The 12,199-nt window shown below is 38.2% G+C and overlaps 1 protein-coding gene across 2 annotated transcripts in view; it reads right to left on the bottom strand.

Annotated features, from left to right (window-relative positions):
• Positions 1 to 514: 514 nt before the first annotated feature.
• The window catches only part of HSPA12A (heat shock protein family A (Hsp70) member 12A), a 98,292-nt gene continuing 86,607 nt past the window's right edge, over positions 515 to 12,199 (bottom strand). For both annotated transcript variants that reach the window (XM_020988165.1, XM_020988166.2), the window contains exons 8-12: positions 11,302 to 11,388; positions 10,657 to 10,761; positions 8,888 to 9,146; positions 7,219 to 7,322; positions 515 to 4,822 (exon numbers count right to left, since the gene is read on the bottom strand). In XM_020988165.1, the coding sequence (XP_020843824.1) occupies positions 4,185 to 4,822; positions 7,219 to 7,322; positions 8,888 to 9,146; positions 10,657 to 10,761; positions 11,302 to 11,388 (1,193 nt within the window). In that variant the 3' untranslated portion in view covers positions 515 to 4,184. The remainder of the gene's footprint in view (positions 4,823 to 7,218; positions 7,323 to 8,887; positions 9,147 to 10,656; positions 10,762 to 11,301; positions 11,389 to 12,199) is intronic.

The raw sequence follows: 12,199 nt of genomic DNA, 5'->3' as shown, positions 1-12,199 counted from the left end.
TGCTTCCTTAAAGCAAGAAAAACTTAATGAAGTATCTTTGTCTATCTTGAATGCGGTAGGATAAATTGTGAAGTCAATTCTGTATTGCTCTAAAAGCTTAAAATCTATGATGTCCATGTTAAAAAAAACACTCAATCTTAAAAATCCTGTTTTCTAGGCAATATGATCTAAAAGGGGAAGCTCACTGGTAACAATACAAGCAACAATGTGGTACAATGGATAGAGCACCAGACCTAGAATCACGAAGACCTAAGTTTGAATTTTGCCTCAGACACTTACCAGCTGTTATGTGACTCTGGGTAAGTAACTTAACCTCTGTCTGCTTCAGTTTCCTCATCTGTAAAATGAGGATAATAATTGCACTCAACCCCCAAGGTGGTTGTAAAGATAAAATGAAATATTGGTAAAGCTTTTTGCAAACTATATAAATGCTATTGATTATTGATTTTATTATTAATTTGACTTTTGAACCCCTGGAGACCAGCAATAAATACACATCTGGGGGCATACAAAATCAAGAGCTTTACTTTGCTTTATTAGACACCTGTGAAGACATAGGAGTTTGCAGATACAGTCCTGACAAGTTGTGAGCTGCTGCCAAGTGAGATTCACATTTCCCTTGTGCAGAAAGGTAAAGGACCACAATGATTGATATTTTATTATATTGTTTAGTACTCCAAGCAGGTGAGGAGTCTAATATTATGCTCAACAACTCTTTCTACTAGTCATCTGCTCAAGCCACTTTTACCATGAATATACAGTGTATTACAACCACTAAGTTTTTGGAGCGTGAAGTCCCACCTTCCCATATAAACGTTATTGACTCCAGTTTATATTATACATACCATTCCTTGACATTTTGACAATAGCCTAATCTGGACCTGGGCTCTTAACAGCTAAACTTGACCTAAACAATGAAGGGATAGGGTCTATTTTGTAGCCTTTTCTCACAGTCATCACTCTGCAAAGTTCACTTGAACATTTTTATGCCAACTTCCACTCAAGCTGAAACATAATTATTATTTCCTATCAGTGTTATTTGTTTAGTCATTCAACATTTATTCATGCTTGGTGTGTGTAGAGTGGGGAAGTTGCAGAGAAAATTCTACAGCCCCTGCCTTCAAGATACTTATGATTCAATTACCCAGATGGCAGTCAGAGGGACAATTCAGTAAAGTGGGTCAAGAAGACATATCTTTTTCAAAACTTTCTATAAGGTCAGAACATGTATCATTAAAGTAGAGTGATCTAGTTCTAGGAAGTTTCAATATGATTTTTTTAAAAAAGCTACTAGATATAAGAGAATTCTTAATGAGTTTGTCTAATTGGGCTGCATTTCCAGAGTCCAGTGGAATCTCCGGCCCCATTCAATCACATATGCCCATACTACAGTCCATGGGGTTTGTGATCTAATCTACCTGGCTTAAAGAGACATATATTGAATGCAAGGTAGGAGAATATTGACAATAGGAAAAGGAGAAAGGTCTGGATAGAGGGAAAGTCCCTTCAAAGGCAATCCTATTTTTGAATAATTTATTCACACTTTAAAATGAAGAAAAGATGGAGTAATCCACCCTCCTTTCCCTTCCTTTAAATACTGACATGCTGAAAATGCCACTGGTGTGGACTGAATTTTCACTTTTTCACCCAATAAGCAGGGGCTTCAAGAATAATCAAAGTTTCCCACGGGAAGTAAGGAGTTGAAAAATCAGCCTTATTTTACCTGTAGAGTCAGACCGCTTACAGACATCAGAATGCTAGACTTCCAAGTATGTGACAGAAGTAGTTATCTGTGATCAGTTTTCATTCTTTTAAAAGAAAATAGTGAAGGGTTTGAAAAAATGCAGACTGCCACTGTCTCTGCCCCATCTGCTGATTGCTGGTGGGTATAATTCATTCACAACAACATTTAGCCCTAGTCAACTGTCTCCATCCCTTTGGTCAGCCTTCCTTCCATAAATATTGCATTGCTTACTTCTTTTTAAAAAGCCTGTCATTAATTGGAATGCTTGAAATGATATCAGTAACAATTTGGAGTGGAATGCATTTAACAAAAAGCAAAGAGCATTTTTTATACAAGAAAGAAGCCTTGTAGAAATGAAGATTCTGTACATTATTCATATATTGTATGCACATAAAATTATATTGTTCAAGATTAAATTGCAAAGTCTCCCTTATTTGTAAACTCTGGTTGGTAACACCCAAGAAAAACCTGTAATATTTAGCTTTTTAAGCATGGCAGGCAGCAAGAAATAGAATGCTAGCAAGCATACCTCTGAAATTGTGTAAGAAATCTTTATGCCAAGCTATGTGACTAGCATTCTTGATTTATTCCTAGTATTTAATGTTTCACATTCTATGAGGGAATTCTACAAAGAGATGTTAAAGTGAAAACAAGGGCAAAATGTAAAATGTTCAATGAAGTTTTGAAATGTCATTTAGAAGATCTATTAACCATGATAATGGGTTGTGGTTCCAACTTGCATTTAAATAAAAGTTTCTATTCATTCATGAAACCCCCAGCAGCTTTAAAGCTAAATGAATTCCATCAGGGAGAAAATACAGCTTTGAAAAGTCAGATACATTGTGAGCCAGGTTCATACAATCAATCATTTTGGAGGTTTAGTCCTGGATTTTGCATGAGGGTGCCTCTGGAGAAATCATGAAGGAACATATTAACTTTTTAAAAATCTTAAATCAATAATGTGACAAAGCAGATAGTTACCCAACAGTCATGTGTTTTTGTCCCTAATTCTTTTCTTTCCTTGTTCCTTACTGTGTGTACTTAGACTAAAGTAAGGCAGAAACTCAAACAAGGCAGAGGTCTGATCCTAGCGAGTCTTCATGAGTCAGAACTTTTTTTTTTTTTAAATCTTGGACACCCTGTTTCTAAGAGCTTTTACCCTCTGCAGAAAAAGACACTCAGGGGACTATTTTATAGAGCGCCTTGGTTTTCAGACTGCCATTTAATCCATCGTGTATTTATTTGAAAAGCCCTCTTCAGTAAGGTAGAAAAACATTTTGAACTAAAGAATTTGATGACACATTTCAAAGGAAGGCTTCAGTTCTTACACTCCACTCATTATGCACTGATTCTATTTCTTCTCTAAATGGGGAAAGGAATGGCCAACACTACTTCATGGGAAAGTCTGGCCCAAGAAATTTATTTTTTATCAAGTGTTACAAACTTCAGAAGTGTTAGGCTCAATTAATTCTGTGAAACATCATAGGCATCTTCTACTGAAATTATTTAGGGCTCTACTATGACTTACTTAATATCAACATTCAACTTGCATATGTCAGAGGTACCAGCAGCTCACTTGTGTCATCTCTGAATTATGTTTGGGCAGATCAGCATAATACTTTGGGCAGATCAGCAGCTTGATCCACTTACTTGTCTATTGCATTAATGTAGGGTTTAACATCAGGTCTCCCTCTACCTACGCTATTATTACTGGATTAGCAGAGCCCACAGTATACAGTTTATCAAATTAAAGACTTCTTGTTCAGTTGAAATTTAAAATCTTATGTTGAACGTGGAATATCAGTGCATGGTATAGGCAGTCTTCTCTTACTGGTTATGAAACAAACACTCCAGGCTTCCAATTAAGCACCACTTGAAAAACATGATGACAAAGAAAGAGGATACCTATAGACTTGTAGATCTTTATATGTTGACCTTCAAAAAATTTTAAAAGAAATTCACAAATATTTATGATAAAAGAAGTCAAAGAGTGTCCCTTGGGCTCTGGGATCTCATTAAATCTAAAAATACTATAATAAAAGTGCTTTAGTTCTGCTTAACTGAGATCTGTTAAAAGACAAACCAATGCTAAAAAAAATATTTTTTTCATTGTCTGAAGGAGTGTTTGACCACTTCTGTTAATGTGAGAACCAGATGCCCTTCTCTGACTATCCCTGAATCTGTTCATTTCTACATATCATACCTTATTTCTGACAATCTCATGGCCTCAGAATGCCTACTGATACATATCTCAACCCACCCCTCCAAATCCCCAATGTTTCTAGGTTCTTTGTGTTCTCATCTATCCTGATGAAATTCAAGTGGGTGTGATGGCAAGTGTGAAAAGGAAAGGATGGAGCTTTCGAAACCAAAGCATTGCAGGTAAGTGAGTTGAGGTATGGAGGGGAGAATGGGAGATGGGAGGGATGGAGGGTGAGAGTTAGTAACTTAAGAAATCTATCCCAGCTTTGACACTCTTAGAAGTGGGAATATCAATGGCTATGGCTTTGATCTCAGTGTCCCCAAACTGCATGAATGTTTGGATCTCCCTCCGAGTGGGCAATGGGGTATCATCGGTCCCGGTGAGATCCAGACGGAGGGTACCACACTTCTTCACTCCTGGATCAGTGATGAAGTTGACGTTATCTTGTTCAGCACTGTAGATGTTGATCACGATAAGCATCTGGGAGGGCTTGGCAGGGGTGTAGCTGCGCTTCACTGTTTCTCCCAGGGCAACCGATTGATCTGCTGAAATGAATTTATCAAAGACATCGGTGCACCATCGCGTGCCGTCTTTGACCAGCAACTTGTCTGGCGGGTGCTTCCCTTCCACATACCGGTTCAGGACTCCTACTCCATAGGTCAGAGGCGAGCGTCGTACCTTAATGACAGCAGGGTCCAGCCCGAAGAGAACTGCTCCTTTAAGGATGGTGAGACCCACGTCCTGAGGAATGATGATTCGGCACCTGTTCCCAAAGGCCGACTGTACTGCCTGCTGCAGAAGAGGGGCCTCTGCAAAGCCACCCACCAGGAAGAGAAATTTGACATCTGTCACCTCTGGTTTCTCAAACAGGTCCCCTGAAAGGGAAAAACCACAGCGTGTTTGCTCAAGGAGAGAGAACATCCTCATAGTGAAAAATATACTAGGTGGCCCACCTGAGTAATGGGAGACTTTTTCTCCTAAAACACGAAAATAAAAGAAGCAGGAGAAACTAGTAACAGTTATTAAAACACACCCACATACACACACACCCCAATCAGAGTTAGGGAAAAGTCTCATCCACAAAGTAATTTTCAAGAAATGAGCTCAGACTTCGGAAGACTGATGATGAAGTGTGCCACACCTTCTGACAGAGAGATGATAAAAATTCAAGGGGAAGAATGAGCCATACATTTTTGAAGACGACAAATGTGCAGATTTCTTTTGTTTCACTATGTATATTTGTTAACAAGGACTGTGTTTTTCATTTTGGGGGAAGAGGGCACTAGTGATAGTTTTGCAAAAAAGAAAAGAAAAAAAGAAACAGGCCATTGAAGTGTTTTTGAAAATTCAGTCAATCAATAAACATTGAATAAGTGCCTACTATGTGAAAGTCACTGTGCCCAAGCACTTAGAGATACAAAAAGGCAAAAGATAGTCCATGCCTTCACGGAGCTTACAATCTAATAGGGGAAACAATGTGCAAACAAATATGTACAAAACAAGCTATCTACAGGATAAATAAAAAATAATTATCAGAGGGAAGGCACTAGAATTAAGAAGGGTGGGGGAAAGCTTCCTGCAGAAGGTGAGAATTTAGTTGAGACTTAAAGGAAGGCAGGGAGAACAGAAGTAGAGAAGGAAACACAGACAAGCCAGACAACTTTGAAAGTAATATGTTTAGAAAAAAGCAATGGAATTATACAATTTTTAAAAAGATGACTACGCATAATAGCGCTCTTCAGTTTCACATATAATCTGTTCTCCTTTGTACATGGAAAAGCTCTTTTTTAAAAAGCGTTTATTACAGTTGGGAATAGAACAAATTAAAAAAAAAAGAAATGTAGTCAAACATCTTATTGCCTGTTGTATAAAGTTCAAACTCCTCTGTTAGCTTTCAAGGATCTCCCCAGTCTTTACCTGGGGTGGCAAAGTGCATAGAGGGCCAGGCCTTGAGTTACAAAGACCTGACTTCAAATCGAGCCCCAGGTAGTAACTATGGGGCTGTAGCCTGGGCAAATTGCTTAATCCCTGTTCACCTCATTTTCCTTATCTGTAAAATGGGGATAATAATAGCATCTACCTCCCAAGGTTGTTGGGAAAATCAAATGAGATAATATTTGTAAAGCTGTTGGTACAGTACAGTGGTACACAGTAGGTGCTTAATAAATGCTTGTTCCCTTCTTCCCTCCCCCCATACCAAGAAAATTGCAAGTCTAGTCCTTATGGACAGCCAGGCACTGAGGACACAAGAGGAGGGGAATGAAACCATCTGTGCCCTCAAGGACTTTACAATCTAGTAGAAGAAAGAGATATGTACACAAATACAATTTGAGTTAAAAGATGATTAACTTTCCAGGAGAGGTGCACTCAATATTGTGGTCTGAGAGGACAGCTCACTGACAGCATGGAAGAAACGGGGCCTAGAAGGGTAAAAGGAATGCCTGTTTTCTCTCTTTATCAAGACTTCTCTTTCTAGTGAATTATAAGAACTATATTATAAGGATTATAATAACTCATTTTCCTGGTACTTTAAAGATTGCCACTTTTTTTTTAACTTAAACTTAGGAAATAGATAGTAAAAATTACAGATGAGGAAACTGAGAGATTTAATGACTTGCCTATGATCACACAGTCAGTAAGTTTCTGATGTAGGATTTGAACAAAGATTTCCAAATGTATTAGATGCTGTTCTCCCTCACCCGTCCTACAGTCCAGCCAAACTGTTTTTTTGCTGTTTCTCACATGAGCTATTCCATCCCTTCTTTGTCTTTGCATAGGCTGTCCCCACATATAAAAACCGTACTCTTTCCTCATTTCTACCTCCTTTAAATTCCAGCTCAAGTGGCACCCCCCCCATAGAAAGCCTTTTCTTCTTCTTCTTCTTTTTTTTTTTTGTGGCAACTGGGGTTAAGTGACTTGCCCAGGGTCACACAGCTACTAAGTGTCAAGTGTTTCATCTGAGGTCGGATTTGAACTCAGGTCCTCCTAACTTCAGGGCTGGTTCTCTATTCACTGCACCACCTAGCTGCCCCTAGGAAGCCTTTTCTTATCCAGATGCTAATAAGGCTCTGAATGTGAACTCAGGTCTTCCACAGCTTGAGTTTAGCATTCTATCCACTGCAACATTCTGCCTCACACTATGCTATGAATCTTCCAAAGATCCTATGTGGTGCTTATCTCTAACTGGGCTGGTTGGTTTTACTGAACAGGGCAAAGATCAGTCTACTTCCAATTGCATTGAATAACTGAGTCCCTACTATTTGTTACTTACGGAGATGATCGATGATATTGTCAATTGTTGGCTTAAAAAGGGCATTCATTGCATCTGGGCTCATCCTTAGCATTCCCTGGGATGACCATTTCACAAAGTCAACACTGTAGCAACATCATGCAGAACAAGAAGGAAATCATAAATGTGTATACAACATACAATAATTTACATTCCTATAACATTTTGTGCATATTATCTTGAGCTTTACAACTCTGTGAGATAAACAAGATATACACATACGTGTGTGTATATATGTATATGTGTGTGTGTGTGTATATACACACACACACACACATAAACATATCATCCAAAAGATCCTTTTATTAATGACTAACTCAATTTATGAAAATATTTTCTTTCATTTCCTTCTTAATCAAGGTAGTAATCAAGGTACAAGACCAAACTAGGAGCCATACTTGTCTCAAAGTTCAAATGAGTCAATTACATTGAGTTCCTTGCCACACTCAAGCAAAGTGTCCTTGCTAATCTGTTCCTGAGTCTCAGGACATTAGGAATATTCCCAGGCCTCCCAACACTGTCTTTACTCTTTGCTCTTCTTAACTAAACTTGTAATTGGGAGTTCCACACAGAAAACCACCATAGGTCATCGTCAATTACTTTGGGAGAAGAAAATAAAGGTTTCTTAGACATAGCTGGTCAGAAACAGAATCAAACACAGGACATGTACTAATCAGTAGGGAATGTATTTAGCACCATCCTGCATAGAGGTAGTGAACAGACTACCTAAGGATAACACCTTTTATTTATATAACTGTCTAAGGATTATAAAACATGTCCCTACCAACTATAACTACCCTGTGAGGTGGGCAGTCCATCTACCATGGGACCAGCAAGTGAGAGCCTTGAAGAATCACAGGCTTGAGAGATGGAAGGGCCTTCAGTGGCTATTTAGGTCAACTCATACATGAAAGAAATCCTCACCCAAACATATGCCAGACATAATGGTAATACAGCCTCTGCTTGAAGGCTTTCGGGGGGGGGGGGGACATACCACTTCTTAATGTAGCTCCTCCTGTTTTTAGACAGCTCTAACTGTTAGGACATTTTCCCTGACATCAAGCCTAGTAGGTCTTTTTGCAACTTCCACTCACTGTTTCTGATTCTGCCCTTAGGGGCTAACAAATTTATAAATCATAAAGCAAGTCTAAAAACAATAGAATGAAATCAGGCCTGCTTGTTTCTTTTCAGTTGGGTTTTTAAAAATCAAATAAGTTCACTCTGCACCAATGGATCCCTTCTCCCCTACCCCTCAACCTATTATTATAAACATACTCAGAAATCTCTAGGAAATAGAAGATCTCACAAAAGTCTAGCAGGTTGTTGGGGGAAAGCTGCCTGAATTTTCTTCCAGAAACAATGGTTTCTTGCCCTTGGAGAAGCCTTGGTCCAGCAAGGACATAGTTCAACTTAGAGGAAAAATGTGGCCAAGTTGGTGATAGGAGGTAACATCTGAGCATCATTTTCCATTACTTCCTTGCTTTTCCCATTCCTTGCATTACTTATTCAAAGCAAGCAGCTTATCTCTATTCCCATCATGATTCTTCTGAGTCTGTGATAGAATATTCCCCACCTCACTCTCCTGTCTAATTCTGACTAGTCATTCAGTAAAGAACTTACTCATCTCTCTAGAAAGGATTTATTTACTCACTTGCTTTTTCTCAAGGCATGTTCCACACTGTGACCTCGAAACTTCTTATAGTAGTCAATAAAGGAGAAAGGCAGATTGATATTTAAAGGATTGGTTCTGTCAGGGGCAGCAGCCCGTTTGCGGGACTCAAAAGCAATCATTAAATCTACCCAGGCTGCTGGACGTTTAATTTTAAATTGTTCAATAAAATCTTCTCCAAATATTTTACAAAGAAGTTTTTCAAATTCATAATCCACTCCCAAGGAACCATATGCTCCACCTAAGTGGAAAAAAAAATGCCCATGCAGATATTAGTTAGCAAAAATAAACACAGTGAGCCAAAAGGGCTCAGTACTTCTCAATCAGAGATATGACTATGAAGATGTTGCTCTAGAAAATTGTGATCACTAGGACTTTGGATAGGTAAGCAATTCTATCTTTGGTTCATTTTTTAAACAAACAAAGCTGGAAGTCCCTTTAATAAGCAAGTTATAACACCATCCCTTAGCTCCTAATGTGGTCTCTGAGGCCTCTTTCAACTCTAAAATTGAGACTATGATTTTTAAAAACCAGGGACAGATTTTTAATGTTCTCATTCAATGCAGAGAAAGTGTTCCAGGGTCTGTGAACTTTAAACAAATATATTTTGATGAGTATATTTCAATATAATTGGTTTCCTTTGTGAAACTACATATTTTATTTTCTGCATTTAAAAACATTATTCTGAAAATGGCTCCACAGGCTTCACCAGCCTGCCCAATGAGGTTTCTCTCTCACTCTCAGTCTCTCTCTCTCTCTCTCGCTCTCTCTCTCTCTCTCTCTCTCTCTCTCTCTCTCTCTCTCTCTCTCACACACACACACACAACACACACACGAGTTAAAAACTCCTTTTTCAAGGGAATTATTTTTCCTCAAAATAACTCTCATTAATTTCAGTGATCTACTTAAATTACAGATCCATGATGCAATGACTTATATATCAAATCAATGACATCTTAACTCGCTAAAGGCAATCAGTTATGAAAGGCCATGTAATTTCAATGACACTTTCTCCTCAGGAAAAAAAAATAAACATCTGGAAAAAACACAAGACTTCAGTTAAACCTAGAACAATATTTAAATCTACAAATTACTAAGAATTGTTCTCCACATAAAGGCAGATTATAGAATAGGCCCCACATTAACTAGTAATGTTTAAGCATAGTGAGGATGCTAATTCACCTTAGGCAGGTAATTTACCAGCTAGGATCCTTCCCGTTCTATAATCCTATGATCCTATACCACTGCATCCTAGAATTTGGACTTTGGTTGGCATACATGCTGAGAGATGATTATATTATAGAAGAAAGCATTACAATGACAGTGCTGCAGTATTTGAAATAGTCCAAAATGGCCCCTGAGAAAACCAGATTCCAAGTTACAGAGAAGATCCATTGCATATTTTACTCTAGCAATATCTTTAGAATAACAGACTTTATAGCAAGAGAGCTAAGTGAAACCTAAGAGATGATCTTGTCTAATCTCACCATTCATAAGTGATAGGACTGAAGCCCAGAGATGAGAAGGGTCTAGCTCCAGTTCATGTAGCTAGTAAGCTTCTAAATGAGCATTAGTAATCCCTTCTGGCAATGAGCCCAATCCCACATGTTGGCACTCAAAATAAATATGAATCTCCTATTAATGACACATCTGAAATTAAGCTTATTTAAAATGCTAGATAACATTCCAATCTCAGGAGAGTTAAAGCTGTAAATGGAGTTTAGATCATTTGCTATGGAGTGGTCTCTTACCTGTTGACTTGTACAATTCTTTAAGGTGTCCCTCAGGTAATCTGATCTGATGGACAGTGAGGTCCACTGTGCCTCCTCCACTGTCCACAACCACATACCTGTCACCTGTTACAAAAAAGAAATGGCCATTTTTCACATGGGTATCCCAAGAAATCCATGAACATTCACAATTAGCGACAAGATGTTGCATATTTAGCAGCTCACACTTGGATTATTCATGATTAAAGTGTTTTCAACAACATCTACCAGACGTTAGGGGTTGAAACATGGAAATAAAAGAATAAGAAATAATGGTAAGAATGCAGCATTATTATTAAGCAGTGTATGCAACTTCCATACATATTGAGGAAATTTGTTGCTATGTTAATGCTGCTGAAATGTTTAGTGCTTGATGACATGAAAGCCCTGTCCTGAGACTATGGTACTCTGGATCCTACCTGAAGAAATTCAGGTCTGTTACAATTTCCCATTAATATCTTAGATTGTTTTGTTTTCTTACCCTCCTCCCTCACCTCCCCAAAAAGGGCAGTCTATAATCTCAATTTATTTTGATTTTTTTTCTATAAAAGCAAAACAAAGTCATGGGAATGCATTTTTGCCAGGAGTAGCAAACCAGTAAAAGTAAAGGACATTCAAGAACTCTACCTTCCTCCAATTCAGACCAGATCTCTCCTATGACATTTTCCACCAAAAAGGTCCGACTCTGCCGATTACGACGTATGTGTTCCTTAGCTAGTTGTCAATAAAAAGAAAATAACCAAGTATGAGAAGGCATGAAAAAGCTAATAGAGTTCTCTATACTAAGTACAGACTAGTCATACAAGAAAGTTTAGAGATGCAGTATTTTGAGTAAATGTTTAATCAAAATTGCTAAATAAATACAAGAGAATTACAAAACCAGTTCCTTTTAGATAAAATCATTATTCCCTTCAGTCTTATGCCATTCATCTAGCTTGTAATTAAAGCCTTCATCCTTGTTAAAGGGTTTATGGAAATTCCCTTCTGCATGTTTGGTTGGGTTTTTTTGAGACATTGAAAAATGGCTATTTTCCTGGCATTGTTGTACTGAGTAAATCCAGGATAACACTGTCTGTGAACCAGCCCTGCTGTGCCCTCAGTTAGGTAACTTCACCTCAAGGGGTTATGTCTGGTGGAAGTAATAAGGGATGGGTTTTCCAAGTCTAGCTCTGGAATGAAATAAAGTGCCACATTGTCTCCTGGCCATGTTCCCCAAACTGACGAAGCCAATGTATACTCCCTTTAACCACTAGATGGCACATTTGATACCTCACCACACAGGTTTTGATTTTCAACGAAAATTCAAGGGAAAGGTTCAAAGCTCAATATTAGTTCAGCTATTGGGTTATGAACTATGATAACTCCTTACATTTTCATAGAAGTACTTCCTTCTCTACTATTACCTCTTGTAATGCAGGTAAGAGTAAATATTATGTTCCCCACCATATAGATGGAACTAGATATAGAGTTTGTGATTTGTCAATAGCCATACAGTTGGTTAGTGACAGGGCCAAGAATAGGACCC

This window comes from Phascolarctos cinereus, unplaced genomic scaffold (genome assembly GCF_003287225.1).
Source record: "Phascolarctos cinereus isolate Bilbo 61053 unplaced genomic scaffold, phaCin_HiC Scaffold_3;HRSCAF=262, whole genome shotgun sequence".
NCBI lineage: Eukaryota > Metazoa > Chordata > Mammalia > Diprotodontia > Phascolarctidae > Phascolarctos > Phascolarctos cinereus.
This window is presented reverse-complemented; position numbering and strand designations above follow the sequence as displayed.